Source organism: Bufo bufo, chromosome 1, assembly GCF_905171765.1.
Source record: "Bufo bufo chromosome 1, aBufBuf1.1, whole genome shotgun sequence".
NCBI lineage: Eukaryota > Metazoa > Chordata > Amphibia > Anura > Bufonidae > Bufo > Bufo bufo.
The window spans coordinates 743345518-743370145 of record NC_053389.1 but is presented as its reverse complement, the minus strand read 5'-3'; the positions used below and the strand labels follow the sequence as shown (position 1 = coordinate 743370145).

At 44.4% G+C, this 24628-nt stretch overlaps 1 protein-coding gene across 3 annotated transcripts in view; it reads right to left on the bottom strand.

Annotated features, from left to right (window-relative positions):
• The window catches only part of SLC23A2 (solute carrier family 23 member 2), a 120954-nt gene that overhangs the window by 18222 nt on the left and 78104 nt on the right, over positions 1 to 24628 (bottom strand). For 2 of the 3 annotated variants that reach the window (XM_040414460.1, XM_040414461.1), the window contains exons 6-11: positions 23740 to 23828; positions 18206 to 18277; positions 16218 to 16270; positions 15736 to 15917; positions 12433 to 12553; positions 3667 to 3823 (exon numbers count right to left, since the gene is read on the bottom strand). In XM_040414460.1, the coding sequence (XP_040270394.1) occupies positions 3667 to 3823; positions 12433 to 12553; positions 15736 to 15917; positions 16218 to 16270; positions 18206 to 18277; positions 23740 to 23828 (674 nt within the window). The remainder of the gene's footprint in view (positions 1 to 3666; positions 3824 to 12432; positions 12554 to 15735; positions 15918 to 16217; positions 16271 to 18205; positions 18278 to 23739; positions 23829 to 24628) is intronic. The other variant, XM_040414462.1, reaches the window with a different exon arrangement.

Below are 24628 nucleotides of genomic sequence, written 5' to 3'. Positions count from 1 at the left end.
ATGTGTTTTACGGATCCGCGATGTCTGTGTTTTGCGGATCCACGGATCCGCAAAACACATACGGACGTCTGAATGGAGCCTTACAGGGGGGTGATCAATGACAGGGGGGTGATCAGGGAGTCTATATGGGGTGATCACCCCCCTGTCATTGATCACTCCCCTGTAAGGCTCCATTCAGACGTTCGTATGTGTTTTGCGGATCCGATCCATGGATCTGTGGATCCATAAAACACATACGGACGTCTGAATAGAGCCTTACAGGGGGGTGATCAATGACAGGGGGGTGATCAGGGAGTCTATATGGGGTGATCACCCCCCTGTCATTGATCACCCCCCTGTAAGGCTCCATTCAGACGTCCGTATGTGTTTTACGGATCCATGGATCGGATCCGCAAAACACATACGAACGTCTGAATGGAGGCTTACAGGGGGGTGATCAATGACAGGGGGTTGATCAATGACAGGGGGGTGATCAGGGAGTCTATATGGGGTGATCAGGGGTTAACTAGGGGTTAATAAGTGACAGGGGGGGGTGTAGTGTAGTGCTTGGTGCTACTTATTACAGAGCTGCCTGTGTCCTCTGGTGGTCGATCCAAGCAAAAGGGACCACCAGAGGACCAGGTAGCAGGTATATTAGACGCTGTTATCAAAACAGCGTCTAATATACCTGTTAGGGGTTAAAAAAATCGCATCTACAGCCTGCCAGCGAACGATCGCCGCTGGCAGGCTGTAGATCCACTCGCTTATCTGCAGTTCCTGTGAACACGCGCGCCTGTGTGCGCGCGTTCACAGGAAATCTCGCGTCTCGCGAGATGACGCGTATATGCGTGACTCTGCCTGGGTGAGCCGCCTCCGGAACGCGATCCTGCGTTAGGCGGTCCGGAGGCGGTTAAGGGAGCGTGTCCTTTATTTGAGTTTCATGTTCCTTTTCACTTTGTATTAAAATAGATTAGGTTCTGTTTACACTGTATTCAAGGCTTCCATTGGAGGAATAAGTCAGGAGGCATTCATCGCCCATAGTCTCCCGTTGGGATAGATATATTTTTACGGATGCCCCTGCACTGAATGGCCCACTACATTATTCCATAGCGTTAGGAAAAACATATGCCAATGTATTCTTCTACGTCATGTGCCAACAAGACACTCTAACGACTTTGGGCTCTATGAATACATGTAGCTTATGTGCCGGGAGCTTTTCTGGCGCGCACATCAAACGTAGCTAAAAAACACATGATGTGAACAGAGCTTCTGATGGCAAATGTGCATTTTATTAGTAAGCTTAAAGCGTGGCTCCAGATTTGTCTGTCATTCTACAGATTACATCTAGAATAATCAGATATCAGCCCAGTCTCATCAAAAAATATATTCTAAATTCTGCTACCTCCCATTTAAAGGAAGCATGCCCTGCTTATTCAGCGTCTGCACAAAGCATGCTCAGATAATCTGCACTGTTGCTGCTGTGCAATAGCCTAATGGTATACAGCAGAGTATACGCCATCATTTTATATTACAGATCGCACAGTGGTGAAGGACACCAAGTGGTCCAATTGGGAAGGCATCAGAATAGACAAAAATATTTTGCAAAAATACACTGCGTGCAGAATTATTAGGCAAATGAGTATTTTGACCACATCATCCTCTTTATGCATGTTGTCTTACTCCAAGCTGTATAGGCTCGAAAGCCTACTACCAATTAAGCATATTAGGTGATGTGCATCTCTGTAATGAGAAGGGGTGTGGTCTAATGACATCAACACCCTATATTAGGTGTGCATAATTATTAGGCAACTTCCTTTCCTTTGGCAAAATGGGTCAAAAGAAGGACTTGACAGGCTCAGAAAAGTCAAAAATAGTGAGATATCTTGCAGAGGGATGCAGCACTCTTAAAATTGCAAAGCTTCTGAAGCGTGATCATCGAACAATCAAGCGTTTCATTCAAAATAGTCAACAGGGTCGCAAGAAGCGTGTGGAAAAACCAAGGCGCAAAATAACTGCCCATGAACTGAGAAAAGTCAAGCGTGCAGCTGCCAAGATGCCACTTGCCACCAGTTTGGCCATATTTCAGAGCTGCAACATCACTGGAGTGCCCAAAAGCACAAGGTGTGCAATACTCAGAGACATGGCCAAGGTAAGAAAGGCTGAAAGACGACCACCACTGAACAAGACACACAAGCTGAAACGTCAAGACTGGCCTAGAAATATCTCAAGACTGATTTTTCTAAGGTTCTATGGACTGATGAAATGAGAGTGAGTCTTGATGGGCCAGATGGATGGGCCCGTGGCTGGATTGGTAAAGGGCAGAGAGCTCCAGTCCGACTCAGACGCCAGCAAGGTGGAGGTGGAGTACTGGTTTGGGCTGGTATCATCAAAGATGAGCTTGTGGGGCCTTTTCGGGTTGAGGATGGAGTCAAGCTCAACTCCCAGTCCTACTGCCAGTTTCTGGAAGACACCTTCTTCAAGCAGTGGTACAGGAAGAAGTCTGCATCCTTTAAGAAAAACATGATTTTCATGCAGGACAATGCTCCATCACACGCGTCCAAGTACTCCACAGCGTGGCTGGCAAGAAAGGGTATAAAAGAAGAAAATCTAATGACATGGCCTCCTTGTTCACCTGATCTGAACCCCATTGAGAACCTGTGGTCCATCATCAAATGTGAGATTTACAAGGAGGGAAAACAGTACACCTCTCTGAACAGTGTCTGGGAGGCTGTGGTTGCTGCTGCACGCAATGTTGATGGTGAACAGATCAAAACACTGACAGAATCCATGGATGGCAGGCTTTTGAGTGTCCTTGCAAAGAAAGGTGGCTATATTGGTCACTGATTTGATTTTGTTTTGTTTTTGAATGTCAGAAATGTATATTTGTGAATGTTGAGATGTTATATTGGTTTCACTGGTAAAAATAAATAATTGAAATGGGTATATATTTGTTTTTTGTTAAGTTGCCTAATAATTATGCACAGTAATAGTCACCTGCACACACAGATATCCCCCTAAAATAGCTAAAACTAAAAACAAACTAAAAACTACTTCCAAAAATATTCAGCTTTGATATTAATGAGTTTTTTGGGTTCATTGAGAACATGGTTATTGTTCAATAATAAAATTAATCCTCAAAAATACAACTTGCCTAATAATTCTGCACTCCCTGTATATATGTGACACATGTGAAATCACAGGCATTTGTTATGTATACGCCCCAAAATTTTACTTGCCGTCTTTCTGAAGATCTCCCCACCCGTCTCAACAAAACCATGTGTCGCGTCATGACCACCAACCAGTGTTGGTTGTCGGATTTCCAGTTGTCTCTATAGGAAATGCTCCCCTGCTGTTAGTGACCTGCACAGAGGAAGTGTTTCCTATACAGATTCCCAGGCAGCTCATGACAGCCCCGTCCTGACGTTATGGGGGGGATGAGGTGGAGTTTAGAAAGAGGCCAAAGAAGTAAATGAAACTTTGGGAGCATACGAAGGGCCATAACTTGTGTAGAAAACATGTTCACACTAAGAACTGCACTGAAAATATGAAGTTTATCGAGTAGTAAACCGCAAAGCGACCTTCAAAAGTAGAGCCACGTTTTAACAAAAAGCATGCAGAAAAAAATGATTGCATACTACTATATAATACATATAATTGTACGGGATATTGTAAAAAAACTGTACTTACATGGGTAAGGAACTTTAAACCAAGGGGCGACTGCCAAAACCCCTTGCCTGGCATCAGTGCGGGCATAAAACCCATACTTGCTACTATCTGGTGGAAAAACATCGGTCACAGTAAAGATGAAGCAGAGCAGCCAGGACACGATGATGGCCATGATGATCTGTAGGAAACAAACGTGGACAGGCGCGTTCACATTCCTACATTACACTCAATGCAACTGCGTCATGTTCTCCTACAGCGCCCCGAAAAAGTATTCATACCCCTTGAACTTTTCCACTTTTTTTATTTTTTTTTACATCCACAAACTTAAATTAATTTCATTGGGATTTTATGTGATACACCAACAAAAAGTAGCAAGTATGTGTGAGGTGAAAAGAAAATGATGCATGGTTATCAACATTTTTAATAAATAATAATCTGAAAAGTGTGGCACAAAGTACCACAATTGTATTCAGCCCCCCAGAGTCAATACTTTGTAGGACCACCTTTCGCTGCAATTACAGCTGCAAGTCTTTTGGGGTATGTCTCTACCAGCTTTGCACATCTAGAGGCTGCCCATTCTTTGCAAAATAGCTCAAGCTCAGTCAGATTGGATGGAGAGCGTCTGTGAGCAGCAATGTTCAAGTCCTGGACTTTGGGCCATTATTACACATGAATACGCTTTGGTATAAACCAGGGGCGTTGCTAGGGTCTCAAAAGATCCGGGGCCCAAGCCCCAATGCATATGGCCCAATTCTCTAAGTCGACCAACTGACCCCTAAGCCCTCTATAGCTATATAGCAGCACGTACCTCTCACATCCAGGGCCTCCCAGGTGACGTCTCCTCTGATGTAGATCTTCTTTGTCATCATCTTCTCCATTCCGTCCGGACAACTTCTCTCAGCCGCGCCTCGTCTCTACAGAGTGTGACACACAGACATCTTAGCTTCCTCATTTTTCTGTACCCCCAAATACTATCCTGAAGAAAAATGAGTGCCCCCCATAGTAATAGTGCTCCTCATAGTCCCACCAATAGTAATTCCCTTCTAGAATACCCTCATTAGTAATACTGCCCCCTACAGTGCCACCAACTGTGATAACCCTCCCCAAGAGTGCCCCCATTAGTTGAAGAGCCCTCCAGTATTAATAATGTCCTTACAGAGCCCCTAGTAGAAATAAGGCCCCCCTATTGTTCCCCCAGTGGTAATAAAGCTATCTACTGACCCCTCGGTAGTAATAAGACCCCCACAGTGCTCTTAGTAGAAATAATGCGGATCTATAAGTCCCTCCTATAGAGCCCCCAGTTGTAATAAGTACGCCTAATGTCTCCAATTTAAAATGCCCCCACAGTGCCCCCAGTATTTATAATGCCCCCTACTGTTATAATGCTCACCCTGAAGTGCCCCAGTTTTATATCGCCCCCTACTGCTATGCTCGCCCTGAAGCCCTCCCAATATTTATAATGCCCCCTGTAGTTATATTCCTCCATTTACTGTCCTCAAAAATTATAATTCCTCAGCCCCTCCACCATACAGTCCCATGTAAATAACATTATTTCCCTTCTCTGCCATAGAGTGCCATGTAAATACCATCACACCAGCTCTCCAGCCCCCTCCAATATACAGTCCCATGTAAATAACATCCCTTTCTATCTACAGCCCCCTCTAAAATACAGTCCCATGTAAATATCACACCATCTCTCCTGCCCCCCTCAATATACAGTCCCACGTAAATAACATTATCCCCTCCCCAGTCGCCTTTAACATACAGTCCCATGTGAATAACATTACCCCGTCAATATTCAGTACCATGTAAATAACATCACTTCCTCCCCCAGTCACTTTCAACATACATTCCAATGTAAATAAAATCACCCCCTCCCCAGCCACCTCCAAAATGCAGTCCCATGTAAATCACATTACCCCTCAACATTCAGTCCCATATAAATAATATCACTCCCTCCTACAGCCGCCTTCAACATAAAGTCGCATGTAAATAACATCACCCTGCCCCAGCCACCTCCAACATGTATTCCCATGTAAATAACATCACTCCCTCAACTTTCAGTCCCATGTAAATAACATCACTCCACCCCACTGTCCCATGTAAATAACTTCCCTCCCTTCAGCCCTAACATACAGTCCCAGTTAAATAACTACAACTCCCAACATTGCTCTGCCTCTCACACTGAGTAATCTACCCCTTCACTTACCTCTCCTCATGTAGCAGACCTCAAAACAGCTTCTTCCCAGGACTTCTCTTCACTGCTGAGCAGTCCACTCCTGCACTGGTTACATGATGGTGACATCTTCGCAGGTCCTTTTGGGCTACGGCATTTAGAACTGATCACATGTGATGTCATCACAGGTCCTTCAGCTCTTGCAGGGCATTAGATTCAATTGTATTGCCGTCCTGAGGAGGGCAATACAGTTGTATCTAGCAGGCAGGCAGTACATTCAGGGCCTGGGACAAAACATCAGGGGCCCAGGCCCCAAATTTTTTAACCTAGCAATGCCCCTGGTCTGAACCATTCCATTGTAGCTCTGGCTGTATGTTTAGGGTTGTTGTCTTGGTGGAAGGTGAACCTCCGTCTCAAGTCTTTTGCAGCCTCTACCAGGTTTTTCTCCAGGTTTGCCCTGTTTTTAGCTCCATCCATCTTCCCACCAACTCTGACCAGCATCCCTGTCCCTGCTAAAGAAAAGAATCCCCACAGCACGATGCTGCCACCTCCATGCTCGATGGTGGGGGATGGTGTGTTCAGGGTATGTGCAGTGTTAGTTTTCCACCACACATAGCGCTTTGCATTTAGGCCAAAAAGGTCAACTTTGGTCTCATCTGACCAGAGCACCCTATTCCATATGTTTGCTGTGTCCCCTACGTGGCTTGCGGCAAACTGCAAACTGGACTTCTTATGGCTTTCTTCTTGCCACTCTTCCTTAAAGGCCAGATTTGTGGAGTACATGACTAAGGCCCCTTTCACACGAGCGAGTATTCCACGCAGGTGCGATGCGTGACGTGAACGCATAGCACCCGCACTGAATCCCGACCCATTCATTTCAATGGGTCTGTGTACATGAGCGTTTTTTTTTTCATGCATCAGTACTGCGTTGCGTGAAAAATGCAGCATGTTCTATATTCTGCGTTTTTCACGGCCGAGCGAAGTCTCGCGCAGACGCAGTACCCGCTGAGGGCTGCGCCAGTGCGATTTGCTGGAGACTGAGGGAAGAGCGAGCATCGGACGTCACTGGGCTCGGCGCATGCCCAGTGATGACGATGAAGCTCCTGCCCTCAGTCTCCAGCAAATCGCACTGGCGCAGCCCTCAGTGGGTACTGCGTCTGCGCGAGACTTCGCGTTACTGGGCACACAAAGGGGAACATAACGCCCCTCTGGGCACCTTCAGGTTAATTTGCATAATTAAAAAAGTCGTTTTTCTGCAAAACTACTGGACGGATTACAATATAGAACAGCACAGCCGATTCAAGGTAAGCTGTGGAGCATGACTGGTTTAAAATCCGAATTTGGGTTATGAGAGGTGACAGAATCCCTTTAACAAGCCTCTGAGGCCTTCACAGGACAGCTGTAGTTATACTGAGAATACATTACACAGAGGTGGACTCTATTTACTAATTAGGTGACTTCTGAAGGCAATTGGTCCCACTGGATTTTATTTAGGGGTATCAGAGTACAGGGGTCTGAATACAAATGCACACCACTTTTCAGATCTGAATGTATTAAAATTTTTGAAAACCATGTATCATTTTCTTTTCACTTCACATATACTGTACTTGGTATGTTGGTCTATCACATAAAATCCCAATAAAATACTCTTAAAGGGGCTCATCACAGACAATGGGGGCATATCGCTAGGATATACTCTCATTGTCTGATAGGTGCAGGACACACCTCTGAGACCTGCACCTACACGGAGAACGGAGCAGGGGAAAGTGGTGGAGGGCGCACTGCGCATGCACAGCCGCCCTCTATTCATTTCTATGGGGCCGCCGCAAATAGCCGAGCACTGGCCCCTTAAAAATGAATGGGAACAGCGGAGAGCAGCGCTTGGTGGACGCCAGATGCTGGGAAAGCCGGGGTCCTCCAGCCACAGCTCTCCTGGCTCCGTTCTAGGAGCGGGTCCCAAAGGTGGACAATGGGGGGCATATCCTAGCGATATGCCCCCATTGTCTGTGATGGTAATGCCCCTTTAAGTTTGCGGGTGTAATGTGAAAATTTTTGGGAAAAGTTCAAGGGGTATAAATACTTTTTCAAGGCACTATAGGTGTCCTGTGATCTAACAAGCCTGGTAATATGCAGGATCATCTGTATTCGATTACAAGCCTTATGTTACCCCTTTCCAACGCATCCAACCTTTACTTCTCAGACTACTAACGCAGTAGAACTACAATGGCTGCAGACGTGGCAAGGTACACAACCATGTGCTGGATCCACCATAGGATGAGAGCCATTATACAGTATTTTTACTGCAGGTTCAAGCTATCGATTTGACTAACATTGCACAAAGACCTTATATAATGGTCAGCCAAAATATCCTTAATGAACTCAACACAAGTTTTTGTCAAGGGTGTTTTTACCACCAAAAAATAAAATAAAAAAAGACATAGAACCTGAATGTGGTTTTTATGTTATTTTTTTCTGGCATTTTAATCCTTACAGAGAAGGAAACGCAAAAAAAAGCCACCTAACAAAAACGCTGGTTGGAAATAAACCTTCTGCATGACTTTCAGCTCATTTCTGGAGCTGGAGGTTTCTACGGCAAATAATGTCACTAAATCTGCAAAAGTGCACAGAAACGCTACTAAAATTCTGTGTGCGACAGCATGCTAAGACCTTACACATGACTGTACTTTTTATTTCTGCAAACCGCGGATCCACAAAATACGGGTACAAGCCGTGTGCATGTCACATTTTTGGACGGCCCAACAGTAGAAATGCCTATTCTTGTCCACAAAACGGACAAGAATAGGACATGTTCCATAATTTGTGGGATGGACATATGGATGCTGACAGCACTTTTTGCGGACCCATACAAATGAATGGGTCCATGTCCAAACTGCAAAAAAATTAAATGCAAATCAGACACAGCCCAAAATATGGTCATGTGCATGAGGCCTAAAGGGGTTGTCCAGGATTTAAAAAAAAAATATGGAGAGCGCCTTAAATCGGCATGAGGAGTATTATAGGCCAGGCAATGCCCCTCTGGAATTCTAGCAAAAAGGTAAGCAAAGGAGCACTTAGCAAGCTCTGCCTCGAATGCCACCAGATGTAAGGTAGATATCCTATATGTCAGTGTTTCACAAATTGACTAGGCCTTGAGACATGACTTGGATAATAATTAAGCCAGTGACTCATCTGCAGACAGCTGTTTCGGGGTAAATGCCCTTTAGTGCAGAGCAGAGAGTACTGGCTTAACTGGGTGAGAGGCCTCATTCAGGATTTGGGGGGTACCATCTCTCCTTATGAAGAGTGTCTTAATCGGCATGAGGATTCTGCCTGGCCTATAAGACTCTTAAAGCACTCTCCGTAAGGAGAGATAGTACCCCCCAAATCCTGACTTAGGCCTCTCACCCAGTTAAACCAGTACTCTGAGCTCTGCACTGATGAGGGGAAATAACCCTGACACAGCTGTCTGCAGATAAGAGGCTGGCTTAACTATTATCCAAGTCATGTCCCAAGGCCTGTTTATAAAGGTCGAACATTGACGTACAGGATAGCTGCCTTACATCTGGTGGCATTAGAGGCAGAGCTTGTTTTGCATCCCTATGTTGGAATGTCATACGTTTAAAAAATAATAGTCACATGTTTGATCCCCTGCAGCTCCAGCGCTGACACTCTGATGGTCCGCACTGGTCTTTTTCTTCTCTGCAATCGCTGCAGCCAATCACTGGCCTAACTACTGATCATAGCAGGCATGGCACAAGATCACCGCCCCATCAACATGCTTGTTTGGCTCAGCTGAATGTCAGTCGGGCACGGGAAAATGTAACGGCATAGTGGGAGGCACAGCTGCTGGGGCAACCATCGGATGTCTAATGTGTTTCGTACACGGGTCCCATGAATGACAATAGGAACCAGGTAGGATACTTGATGGGTGTCGAATGGTTGCCTCAGCAACAGTGATGCCCGGCGTGTACCTCTGCACGTAGGTCTCTGCAAGTATGCCTGGACAACCCCTTTAAAGAGGCTCTAATCAAATTAATTGCTGAGGGCGCGCTTTTACGTACTGTGTAATATAATCACTTGTTGTTTCTGCTGCTCTGAGCGGCTAATATGATATAACGGATTAACCCCACAGCCATGTCCTACGCTTCAGATTGTGACTCCCAGCTGTTTTTGTTCCAGAGGATCCGATTTGGCGCACAGCATCCCCTTAGACAACTGTGTATCTGACTCTAAATAATGCTTATGTTTCTTAGAACAAATTATTGAAAAAATCCAAAACTCAGCTAGGGCTCTTTCACACTTGCGTTCTTTTCTTCCGGCATAGAGTTCCGTCGTCGGGGCTCTATGCCGGAAGAATCCTGATCAGTTTTATCCTAATGCATTCTGAATGGAGTAAAATCCGTTCAGGATGCATCAGGATGTCTTCAGTTCAGGACCGGAACGTTTTTTGGCCGGAGAAAATACCGCAGCATGCTGCGCTTTTTGCTCCGGCCAAAAATCCTGAACACTTGCCGCAAGGCCGGATCCGGAATTAATGCCCATTGAAAGGCATTAATCCGGATCCGGCCTTAAGCTAAACGTCGTTTCGGCGCATTGCCGGATCCGACGTTTAGCTTTTTCTGAATGGTTACCATGGCTGCCAGGAGGCTAAAGTCCTGGCAGCCATGGTAAAGTGTAGTGGGGAGCGGGGGAGCAGTATACTTACCGTCCGTGCGGCTCCCCGGGCACTCCAGAGTGACGTCAGGGCGCCCCACGCTCATGAATGACGTGTCGCATGGATCACGTCATCCATGCGCATGGGGCGCCCTGACGTCATTCTGGAGCGCCCCGGGAGCCGCACGGACGGTAAGTATACCGCTCCCCCGCTCCCCACTACTACTATGGCAGCCAGGACTTTAATAGCGTCCTGGGTGCCATAGTAACACTGAACGCATTTTGAAGACGGATCCGTCTTCAAATGCTTTCAGTTCACTTGCGTTTTTCCGGATCCGGCGTGTAATTCCGGCAAATGGAGTACACAACGGATCCGGACAACGCAAGTGTGAAACCAGCCTTAGGGTACTTTCACACTAGCGCTTTTCTTTTCCGGCACGGAGTTTCGACCTAGGGGCTCTATACCGGAAAAGAACTGATCAGGCATATCCCCATGCATTCTGAATGGTAATCCGTTCAGGATGCATCAGGATGTCTTCAGTTCAGTCTTTTTGACTGATCAGGCAAAAGATAAAACCACAGCATGCTACGGTTTTATCTCCGGCCAAAAAAACTGAAGACTTGCCTGAATGCCGGATCCAGAATTTTTTCCATAGGAATGTATTAGTGCTGGATCCGGCATTCAAAATACCGGAATGCCGGATCAGTCCTTCCGGTCTGTGCATGCGCAGACTGAAAAAAAGGTGAAAAAAATAAATGCCAGATCCGTTTTTCCGGATGACACTGAAAATACAGATCCGGTATTGCAATGCATTTTTCAGACTGATCAGGATCCTGATCAGTCTTAGGGTACTTTCACACTTGCGTTGTTTGATTCCGGCAGGTAGTTCCGTTGCCTGAACTGCCTGCCTGATCAGGCAAACTGTATGCAAACATATGTCATTTTTACTGACTGATCAGGCATTTTTCAGACTGATCAGGATCAGGCAGAAAAATGCATTGCAATACCGGATCTGTTTTTCCGGTGTCATCGGGCAAAACGGATCAGGTATTTAATTTTTTCTCATTTTTAGAGGCCTGCGCATGCGCAGACCTGAAGGACGGATCCGGCTTTTTTTTTTTCGCCGGAGATAAAACCATAGCATGCTACGGTTTTCTCTTTTGCCTGATCAGTCAAAATGACTTAACTGAAGACATCCTGAACGGATTACTCTCCATTCAGAATGCATGGGGATATGCCTGATCAGTTCTTTTCCGGTATAGAGCCCCTGTGACGGAACTCTATGCCGGAAAAGAAACACACTAATGTGAAAGTACCCTTACAAATGCCATCAGTTGGCATACGTTTTGCCAGATCCGGCAGGCAGTTCCGGCAACGGAACTGCTTGCCGGATCACTCTGCCGCAAGTGTGAAGGTAGCCTAAGGATGAGTTTACATCACCACTTTATATTTCCGTTGATCTGCTCAGTTAGGGTACGGCTACACTGGTCATGGCCAGGATCGCAGGGGCATCGCGGTGTAGTGGTGAGCCCTTAGAAATTAATGGAGTTGCAGTGAGTTTCATTTGTGCCGCAACTGCGACCCCGAATTGCCCAAAAAATTGCCAACTTTGCTGAATTTTCTGTGATTCAGGGGTCGCAGTCGGGCACATGTGCAACTCATGTTGTAACCCTATTCATTTCTAGGGGATCACCAGTACACTGCGATGCTCCTGTGATCCTGGCCATGACCGGAACAACAAGAATAGCGGGAGTGTCGGAATTGGCACACAACTGACTACAATGACTAGAATGGAGTTTGTTCAGTTTCCGTTTGGGATCCCGTTTTTTTTTTTTTTTTACTGGACCAAAAAGTCCTGAACGGAGCCTCCAACACAGATGTGAACAAACCCTAACCCATATGAAGCCCTCCACAAATGATCACCCATTCAGGTCAGATACACCAAGCTGTAACATACTGGAAACATTTTAAACAGCTGTAACTTGTAAGCCGTCCAACCCTTCTTAGACTTGTATATGGGAAGCGGCAGCTTGACGTTCCTTGCGTATTGGGAGAAAAGAAGGACCAGGAAAATGGTGCTGAAAGAAGAAGAAAACCATTGTTGTCATGTCCATGGACAGGCATAGGGATTCACAAGTTGCGGGGCTTTGTTGCCCTTCTGTAATATTACTTTGCCTTGGTAAGTCAATAAAGGAACGGAAGAGAGCATGTATTTTAACCTACAACGTGACTATTAGTCATTTTCCTTATTCTAGGGCACAAGGATCAGCTTCATCTCAAGACATATAATAAGAATATTATGCCGGTGAATGTGCAAAAAAATAAATAAAAAATGACATTTAGTCATAGGATTACAATGTATCATTCTGTATGCATTAGGATTAATCCTGATGGCAGTGGATATTATTTTACTGACATTTATTGAACTGTTGCTTCCAAGTATCTTATATAACCACCTAGTACAGTGATGGCTAACCTCCGGCACTCCAGCTGTGGTGAAACTACGACTCCCAGCATGCTCCTCTCACTTAGAACAGCCAAGGAAGTGTACATCTTGGGAGTCGTAGTTTTAGCACAGCTGGAGTGCCGGAGGTTACCCATCACAGACCCAGTAGATTGCATCAGCAGAACCTGGGGCTGAGACTTGTTACATAAAAAAGGAGAACTTCAGATTTCACCCTTCAGAGAAGAACCTATGACCAGCAAGCCCCTGTCTGTGGACTTCAGGAATTCCCACCCAAAAAAAACAACTGTTTTTAACCAACCAGAGCCAAAGGAGGAGGATGCCACGTGCCTTGTGGATCCTGCTACGGATCACAAGGCAAGCCATTGTTCTGTGCCTTCATCTCAAAAAAATTAATAGTATAATATTGTTACATCATTGTTTTCTTTCTTCCCAACATCTAGGGTTGTACAGGGCCAGACAGGGCAGGTACGGGGACAGGGAATTCCCACCATCAGGGATTATCCCTGGGCAAAGGCTAATTTAGGGCTGGTACAGGGAGAGATATTCCCTAACACCTATCTAAGTGCCCCTAGCCTTCCCCCGGTCCATACCATAGCCAATGTTACAAGTGCCTATGTGGATTTTGTACTATTTATACGGCATCAAATTCACCATTCACGGTGGTAGCTGGGCGATATCTTTGTCCTCATACACTCATTGAAGTCAACCAGATATCATAGGGTGATTAATTCTCTTTTAACGTTAATTAATAAAAGTTATATTTTACAGGGTCTATATGCTCTATGCTAACACTCATTGTCCTGTGCCTGCTGAGACCTTGGGGTCTCTTTAGTGAGGTCTTTATGAAAAGGGGTTTAGCGGTTCCCAATGGTTTGATGCAAGGCCCAATCTTCCCACAGCAAGTGCAATCTTACTGAAAGTAAATATACCGTTCCCCCTTCACCTGGACCATGCGTCAACACCCAGAACAGATCCTCAATATCCGACAGGGTGCCACAGACAGGCAGAATGCACAATGTAGAGGAAAGTAAAGCTGGCCATACACATCAGATGTGAATCAACTGAGCCATACTGTGTATGTGTAATCCTGAATTCTGATGTTGGGGAAGATGATGATAGGGCAGGTTGGTTACAACTGCATGCTCATTTCTTTATCAGGGAGATAACCTATTGCCAGAGGAGTCTGAAAGTGGTTTTCTCCCCTCTCCCCATTCACTACACATGCATGCAGATGCAGATGTATAACAGGACCAGTTGGCTGACAACTATCTCATGAGTTTGGCCAGCTTTAGTGTGGAACATCCCGTACAACTAAAATTACTTCATTATTTGCAATTCATTAAGCACATAGTGTGGCACAAGACATCCATGATCACAAAACCTTATGCATTTTGAACTATAGTGTTTTTAATCAGTTGCTTGAAATGCGTACACTTACATGAGCATGTATCTATTGTGCAGCAGCATGCATTTAAAGAGGCTCTGTCAGCATGATCAACCCTATTAAACCAGGCATACTGACTGGTAGGGCTGATCATTCTGATTAAAACTATACATTTCTTTTGTCTGTATGCTAAACAGCTGCAGAGATAATTGAATTTCATTCATATGCAAATGGGAAAAATTTAGAGCACCAGGGGGAGAGGATGAATCCCTGGAGCACTGCTTTGTAACATGCCCTGTGCACTGCACACTCCCACTCCCATTGATTGACAGGGCTATACATCAGCATGCTGAGGGCACAGCAGTGTCCGAGAACTGTGTCCTAGCAAGTACATATAATATACACTACTTACTGTAGCCATACCATGTTGAGAAGAGTTGATTTCTATGTTTAGAAAGCTAAGATACATATTACTACTTTACTCACAGGCACAATTTATGATTATAATGAAATCAGTAATAAGTATTAGCTTTCTAAGTATAGAAAAAACATTCTTCTCTATGTGGTAAGGTTATAGCTTAGTGCTAAGAGATCAGCCTTGCATGTAATGAACCTAAGTTCAAGTCCATGGAGAGACTTATATAGGTTTTTTTTCTGTTATTCTTTTCTCCCTCATTTAACCTATAATAAAAGGCCATACTATAATAAATAATATAATAATAATAATTTTTAAAAAATCTGAAAGTCTCTCCCAAGATTCAAACCTGGGATCTCTACATACAAGGCTGATCACTTACCTGCAGGTTAAGCCTATTCAATTGAGGACTGTGTTTTTTCTAATCTTAGAATACATACTACTGGTTTCTTTATGATGGTATCCTGTGCTTGTGAATAAAGCATTAATATGTATTAGGTTTCTAGGCAAAGAAAGCCACTCTTCTCAACAAGGGAAGTCTATAGTCAGTAGTGTATATGATATTTACATGCTAGGACACAGCTATGCCCTCAGCATGCTGATGTCTCATCCTGTGAATCAATGAGAGGGGGAATATTGCAGAGTGTGCAGGGTGTGTTACAAAGCATTGCTCCAAAGATTCAGCCCCACACCCTGGTGCTCCAACTTGATCATTTGCATATGAATAAAATGACTATATTTCTGCAGCTGTTTAGCATACAGACAAAAGCAAGGTATTGTTTTAATCAGCATGATAAGCCCTACCAGCCAGTATGCCTGGTTTAATAGGGTTGATCATGCCAACAGAGCCTCTTTAATGAATTACTGATAAAGAAGTACTTTTATTCCTACAGGATGTATTGGACTTGCTTGAGTCTAAATGTATCTACTGCTGTAACAAACCACGTCAGATACAGTCATATGCTCACAGACTCAATCAGTGATATCTACTTACAGCATCGCAATGCCCCAGTGTTTGCCAGCTCTCTCCCCGGCAGCCTGGAACCCAGATAGGCCGATAAGAGACACAGTAGGAGTTATCGTCAGAGGTCCTATGTATCTCAACAAGGCTCCAGGAAGACCAAGGAAGCCAATGACCACTTCTATGAGTGAAGACATGATAATGGCACCTTGTATCTATAAAATAATGTGAACAATAGTTACACGCAGGATGAATAAAGTCTATATCTAACCGGTAAGTCCTATGAAGACACAGAGATTGTATTACAAAATGTCAAAAACTGTCTGAAACCAAGCGTAAGATTGGCTAGTAGTGTTAAGTGCAGAAGAAATGCTGCCTACAATACCAGATATTAACCTATATTAACATTTCACTCACAAGTCACATAGACATCTGATATTAAGGGGGCTCACATGTCAATCGGAAACAATTGAAATGGTACTGCAGTACTGCTAATAATAAGTCAAGTACGTTACCTCGCGTATCCTCGGGTGCCATATGTGCTCTGTTCCATTAGAAAAAGATATATCTACAGAAAGCAAAGAAATTCAATCAAGATCTCACAGGACTGAAAAAACAACCGTCATCATGTCCGCTTACACATGGATATATGGAAGTTGCCTTCAGATAGACCGTAAGATGCACAGCTCATTGTCCCTGATGAAAGGGCTGAAATAATGGATGAACCTCCTCACCCCATCTCAAAATACTGATAATCACATGAACAAGTACTACAAAATTGTGGCTTAAAGGGGTTGTCCCATGAAAAATATTCTACAGTTTTCAAACGATAACCTGGATCTGAATACTTTTCTAATTGCATGTAATTAAAAATATAGTATAGCCACTGAGTTATTCAATAAAATGAATCTGAATAGCGCTACCTGCTGTTTGTTTTTTCTTATTTCTTTGACCTGCTCACTGAGATGGCCGCACATGCTCAGTTTCATCCTTCATCTGCCTCCTGAGCTGTGAAAGGGAGAGCTGAGACACGCCCCCTGAGCTGTGATAGGGAGAGCTGAGACACGCCCCCTTAGCTGCAGCAGAAAAGACACTCCCCTTGAGCTGTCAGCTTGATATAAATCTAGCAGAGCAATGAATGGGGAGATCTCTGGATCCATGTGAGGTACAGGGCTGGTTCTAGCTTTATTAGAAAGGTATTGTCATGTACTATATGATGTCCGATTTTCATTTTTTACATTAATTATGGGATAACCTTTACAGGAGTTCTCCAGAATTTTTTTTTTTGCAAGTGCCCCCACCCTGCCTCCGTAAACAGAAGATTCATACTTACCTACTCCCCAATGCTCTGGTCCTTCCATGTTCTGGTCCCCGCAGTATGGGCATAGTCACGTGGCTACAAGCAGCACATCAGCACTCAAGCCAGTCATTGGCTGCAGCGGAACATGTGACCATGCCTATGCTATGGCGGATTTAAATACCGAGAGGGGACCAGAACATGGAAATGCGAGAGGCAGAGGACCAGAGCGGCAGGGAGCAGGTATGTATAAATCTTCTTTTTATGGAGGCAGGTTAAGGGCACTTTAAAAAAATATATAATAACATTCACAGACAACCCCTTTAAAGGGGCATTCCAATCTGGAGAGAAATGGCACATCAAATGGATATGCTATAAATGTCCGATAGGTGTGGGTCCCACTCCCATCTCAAGAACTGGGTCCCTTTGTGTATGAAGAGCAAGCTCAGCTTTCTCAATTCACTGCTATGGGACCTCCAAAAATAGCTCTCCATTTGTAACTGGGCCCCAATTATGAGATAGGAGTGTGTTCCAGAGGTGGAACCCTAACCTATCAGACATTTATGGAATAGCCTATAGATATGCTATAAATGTCCAGATGGGAACCCCTTTAAGAAGCCCATACACATCAGAGTAATAGCAGCCTAATCTAGGGCTGTGTAGGGGTGTCCCGAATTTCCATGTACAGCAGATGCCAGAGAAGAGAAGGAGCTTCTTGCCCTAAGGCCTCATGCACACGACCGTTGTTCAGGTCCGCATCTGAGCCACAGTTTTTGCGGCTCGGATGCGGACCCATTCATTTCAATGGGGCTGCAAAAGATGCGGACAGCACTCCGTGTGCTGTCGGCATCCGTTGCACCGTTCTGTGGCCCCGCAAAAAAAATATAGCATGTCCTATTCTTGTTCGTTTTGCGGACAAGAATAGGCATTTCTACAATGGGCTGGGCTTTCCGTTCTGCAAATTGTGGAAAGCACATGGGCGGCTTCCGTTTTTTGCAGATCCGCGGTTTGCGGACTGCAAAAAACGGAACAGTTGTGTGCATGAGGCCTAAGGGTACATAAGTTGCTGTCAGGGGTCTGCCAGAGGCTTACTCCCCAAAAGTGCTTGGCTGGGCTGAGTGGGCCTGTGCTGGAGGGGGCACCTGTAGGAGCAGTTGTTGAAGAGTTTTCGGCTGACAGGTATCTAATGGGTATGGTCAGCCTTACCGCATAATAAAGTATTTTCGGAGGTTGCATTATTCGCCAGCAATCTGGTGTCACAAGTATGGGCTTCATATCCTGTTGGGTGGAGGTTTATACGTCAATTATATTTTGCTAAATTCTGCCAAAATTTTAGATAACAAGTTAATCCCCCCCCCGCCACCCCCACCCCAATAGAGCTGCATCTAAAGCGTCAATTTTCCTTCATCAGGTGAAATGATTGTTGGTGCGGACACCTAAATTGTCATCTCTGGGCAGCAGGTCGTCCTGAGTAAAGAATGAGACTGTATGAAGATGAGTGATGGCAGTAGCGATCACTCATCCGCTTACTGTGGAGGTGATCGCTGCATGTAAATTCCATCCAAACAATTGCTTGCTCCATCATACCGTGTAAACTGGCTTGAAGGCATCTAATTCAGTCCTCCATTAGTCTGTCTCTGGCTGCTTCGAGCCAATTTGCAAAATTTCCCCCCTCGCAGCATTACCTAAAACATATATTTGCATATACGTGTCTCTTCAATGAGAGAACGGTAAGAATAATACAACCTCGAGGTCAACTAGAATTTTCAGAATTATGAAAAATTTCATTTGACGCAAAAATGCTTCTCAAGAACAAAGGAACAATGCTGCCGTCATGTGTCTTGTGCACCAACAAGGGGTGCTCTCAACCTAAAAATCTTCTAACACTGTTACACAAAATCCCAAAAGGAAAATGCGTAAAATCCAAAAACGGACACAACTTCCTAGGTTTGAGAAAGTCAAAGAGGTCTGTGACCAAAACTGTATGAACAACTGCTAGAAACTGGGATAAGTGGAGTAACGGCAGAGTAATAAGGAGAACCTCACTAAGGACACTGAAAGATTAGAGCTCAGGGCCATCTACAGATAGAAGGTTCACAATGTGAAAAAACTGATAAGTTACACACGTGCAGTGCAACACGTGGTTTGGTCTGACATGTTTTCTGTTTGGATCAAATGACGTCTGTGTTGTTTCTGGTGCTTGCCACATGCAGAGAGCAAGTCAAGCACAAAGAGATCTTTACTCTGCGCCGTCATGTCCACATCCGAAGGATTTCAGCTAAAAAAATTCACATAAAAACACTCGGCCCACTGGAAATTTCCATTCGAAAGATTCCCAGGGATGGCTCTTAGTAACTTCTGATCTTTGCCCTTTTTCCACGAACCACATGTCTTTTATCTATGATGAGGGAGGATACGGAAGGCTACATGAGATACGATTTACATCACTGGCCAAACTATCCTTTTATTACCAGTCACTGAAATTCCCTCATTCACCCCAAACCATACTGTAGTAACACTCCTGCTATGGCGGCTACTCTACAGTCACATTCAGGGGGCTACGTGGTGATACGTGTCACATGGCCAAAGATCGCAATGTAGTGCTGCCTGCAACGCAGCTAGTGAAAGGGAAAAGAATTGCGTAGCAGCCCACACGTTTCCACGCCCCGAAAGCTGCTAGCAATTCAGAAGGTCTGGACTTCTTCTGACTGTCGGGACAATTTGACTAGGTGCGATACAGACAATGTAACAAGTGGTGCAGCCAAAGTTGCCATTTAGCCCCCAGCTTTATAATGATTAAACAGAACCAACATTACGAACCAGCAGATTATTTTGTGATTTACGTTTCTGCTGTACGGCAGTGTCTGGATGTTGACTTCAGTTCTGGAGAACTTATAGTCAGCTCCATAAATATTGGGACATCGACACAATTCTAACATTTTTGGCTCTATACACCACCACAATGGATTTGAAATGAAACAAACAAGATGTGCTTTACCTGCAGACTGTCAGCTTTAATTTGAGGGTATTTACATCCAACTCAGGTGAACGGTGTAGGAATTACAACAGTTTGCATATGTGCCTCCCACTTGTTAGGGGACCAAAAGTAATGGGACATAATAATAATCATAAATCAAACTTTCACTTTTTAATACTTGGTTGCAAATCCTTTGCAGTCAATTACAGCCTGAAGTCTAGAACGCATAGACATTACCAGACGCTGGGTTTCATCCCTGGTGATGCTCTGCCAGGCCTCTATTGCAACTGTCTTCAGTTCCTGCTTGTTCTTGGGGCATTTTCCCTTCAGTTTTGTCTTCAGCAAGTGAAATGCATGCTCAATCAGATTCAGGTCAGGTGATTGACTTGGCCATTGCCTAACATTTCCCTTAAAAAACTCTTTGGTTGCTCTTGCAGTATGCTTTGGGTCATTGTCCATCTGCACTGTGAAGCGCCGTCCAATGAGTTCTGAAGCATTTGGCTGAATATGAGCAGATAATATTGCCCGAAACACTTCAGAATTGATCCTGCTGATTTTGTCAGCAGTCACATCATCAATAAATACAAGAGAACCAGTTCCATTGGCAGCCATACATGCCCACGCCATAACACTACCACCACCATGCTTCACTGATGAGGTGGTATGCTTAGGATCATGAGCAGTTCCTTTCCTTCTCCATACTCTTCTCTTCCCATCACTCTGGTACAAGTTGATTTTGGTCTCATCTGTCCATAGGATGTTGTTCCAGAACTGTGAAGGCTTTTTAAGATGTCGTTTGGCAAACTCTAATCTGGCCTTCCTGTTTTTGAGGCTCACCAATGGTTTACATCTTGTGGTGAACCCTCTGTATTCACTCTGGTGAAGTCTTCTCTTGATTGTTGACTTTGACACACATACACCTACCTCCTGGAGAGTGTTCTTGATCTGGCCAACTGTTGTGAAGGGTGTTTTCTTCACCAGGGAAATAATTCTTCGGTCATCCACCACAGTTGTTTTCCGTGGTCTTCCGGGTCTTTTGGTGTTAATGAACTAACCGGTGCGTTCCTTCTTTTTAAGAATGTTCCCAACAGTTGTTTATCTCATCTTGAGAGTTGACAGCAACAGATTCCAAATGCAAATAGCACACTTGAAATGACCTCTGGACCTTTTATCTGCTCATTGTAATTGGGATAATGAGGGAATAACACACACCTGGCCATGGAACAGCTGAGAAGCCAATTGTCCTATTACTTTTGGTCCCTTAACAAGTGGGAGGCACATATGCAAACAGTTGTAATTCTTACACCGTTCACCTGATTTGGATGTAAATACCCTCAAATTAAAGCTGACGGTCTGCCGTTAAAGCACATCTTGTTTGTTTAATTTCAAATCCATTGTGGTGGTGTATAGAGCCAAAAATGTTACAATTGTGTAGATGTCCCAATATTTATGGACCTGACTGTACCTATAAAAAAAAAACAGGAGGTCCGAGACAAAAACATGAATTTTAAGATGAATCATGCCATCTGTCACCAGATTTGTACCAACTGTCTGACCTGTTACATGTGCGCTTGTCAGCTATCGGCATCTGTGTTGGTCCCATGTCCATATGTGCCCTCATTGCTGAGAAAAATCATGTTTTAATATATGCAAATGAGCCTCTAGGAGCAAAGGGGGCGTTGCCGTTACTTTTAAAGGATCTGCTCTTTCTGCAACTGCCGCACCCACTGCACTTTGATTGACAGGACCAGGTGTGATTACGTTTTCACTGCCTGGCCCTTTCAATTAAGGTAGAGAGGGCACAGCAGTTGCAGAGAGAGCAGAGCCTCTAGGTGTAATGACAACACCCCTGTTGCTCTTAGAGGCTCATTTGCATATATTAAAACATAATTTTCCTCAGCAATGTGGGCACATATGAACATGGGACCAACACAGATGTCTTCAGCTGCCAAGTGCACATGTAACAGGTCAGACAGCTTCATAGGTACAAATCTGCTGACAGATGCCCTTTAAGTACTTCTAATTAAGTGCTAATTAATTTCTTAATACATCTTTATAGCAGATAAGTTTTGCAGATATGGAGCTCCAAATCCTCTACAAAGACATAGATTTAAAGAGAACACGTCACCATGAATAAGCAGTCCTATATGTGGGCAGCATGTTCTAGAGCAGGAGAAGCTGAGCAGATTGATGTGTAGTTTTACAGGAAAAGATTCAGTACAACAAGGGAATATGTCAACACAATCTTGGTCTATTATCTGTCGTAATACATGAGTAATACTGCAGATACGGAGTCCAGATTGCTATTTTTTATTTTCTTACTACCCCCTGTTACCCCACTCTGTCCCCTCACTGCAGGAGACGGGTTTATAGGCAATCTATAGAGCCCATCTCCTGCAGTGAAGGCTTCAGGAACAAAGGGGAGATTGGGACATCGAAGGCGGCACTGCTGGAAGGAGAGACACCCGGTATCTTCAGAAATCAACGCTTTATTGTGCAACTTACAACACGTTTCAGAACCGGACTGTTTTCTTCGTTGGGTGAAACACACGGTACTCAAGTGGCAGTGAAGAGATCAGCGGGGGTCTCAGCACTCGGACCCCTACTGATTAAAACCAGTATGGAAAGTTTTCAAAAAGTTAGTGACACTAAGAGAACTGATAAACAGAATATTGTGGCTTGTTACATTGTTTTATGGGATAGGATATTATCTGTTCGCACCATGCATATAGCTGAATAGTAAAGATGAAGGGTTAATCACAAGATCTTACTTGGTAGAAGGCGCCTTCCATCCCTTTAACATGGTACAAAACAGATGTTTCGAATATGTACGGGAAAGTTACAATTACTGCTACGACTAAGAACGTGTTACACGTTTATAACATGTGAGTAGGTTTTTCACCGTCACTGACTGTTCCAAAGGAGTTTTAAATACAAAGAAACAAAGCGTGATCTTCTATCTATATATTCTTTTCATTAGATTGCCTCCTGGCTGCGGTTGGGTGGTGAAACGCATGGGATTCGTGATTTCATAACCAATGGGTGCCGATCTAATGTTGATGACCTATCCTAAAGAAAGACCATCAACATTAGAATCTCGAACAACCCCTTTGACGTAAGGAAGCAGTAGGTGACCTACTTGATGGAAAACTAGTTGATATCAGGTAAGGTATATGTTATCCGGCAGGTATATAGAAAGACTGGCCAATCGTTTAAGAGCATGAGGGTAATGCCAAGGGCAAAGAGCAGAAAAATATTCATATATCTCTCACACTAAAGGAAACCTATCCTAAGACGATTATCACAGTGGTGACTAATTAGTAGTGACGGAGAGACATGTAAAACCTACACCAATATTAAGCTAAAAGGGTTGTCAGCCTCTGGCATCAACTTTGCCTATGAGGAACAAGTCCTTCCATGACCTGCTATGATTTCCTGAGCCTCCTGAGAACGTGACCTCCAGTTCTTGCAGTTTTACTTCCCTGACTCTGTGGTTTCCAGTTCAATCTCCACTAAATTCCTTTCCCCATCTGGTTAAACCCAGAGGCTCCAGTGTCAGAGATTATATACATTCTTCTCTTCACAAAGGTGCCCCCTACTCCCTGGGGAGAAATGGATTAACGTGCTGCCAGCAAGGAAAATAATCCCAGGAGAGTCTCATGCCAGTTCTTTCAAGTGCTCTGCCCTCCTAGCTGGATGCCCATCCAGAAACACAAAGAGCGGCAGCAGGGTGTGACAAGGAGTTGCAATATCGGTTATTTACCTGTAGTATTACATTTCCACTTCTCAAGGGATAGGATGGCACGAGCCGGAGCAAGGAAAGCAAACGCACTTGCCTGGAACAAGGGTAACCTGCAGAAAATGCAAACGCAAGTTATTTGTGTGGCCCTCACAAGTTGTACCTACAGGTGTTGTGACAATTGTGCTTTATGGTATGGATCATGTTGGCATAGCTGAAATGGTGTCTGTAGACCTTGTGCTACCAGAGATAGACACACTCACGAGGCAGACCTGGGGGCCTCTATTAGGTCCTCGGCTGCAATAGAAACCCATCTACTCAACATGGGCCAACAGGATGTCCATGGGAGCACCCCTTAGGTCTCTGAGGGGTTAAATGGTCAGGAACAAAGTTATTCACAATTCCAGCTGTCGCAGCAGACTGTCAGCTGTAATATACCATCCCTTTGCCATATAATGGAATAGCACCAGCACCATAAATAGATGTCACATAACCGAAAATGGTCTGATGGTTAGAACAAGTGAGGGAAACCATTACCTGGCTAGGGTCTAACCTCACGAACGGGGGTCCCGTGTCTCCTGTCTGAATGCAGCGATGGTTTAGAACAAGCACATTCAAAGTCTAGGAGACTGCCGGAGATAGCAGAGCACGGCCCTCCATCTCCAGCAGTCCCATAGAGATAAATGGATGTGCACCCTCAACCCGCACGCAATTCATACATCAAATTCACTTTCCGTTCTTTGACGTATGTATCACAAAGCCAGAATGCTCAGCTACGACACAAACATTTTTTGGAATATCTGTGATCTGTAGGCACGAAATAAAGAATAATGAGGAAGCAGAGGGAAGAAAGACCCTTCTTCGAGGACTGGCACCTGCCAGAATTCAGCCACGTCACTGTTCTTCATTTGAA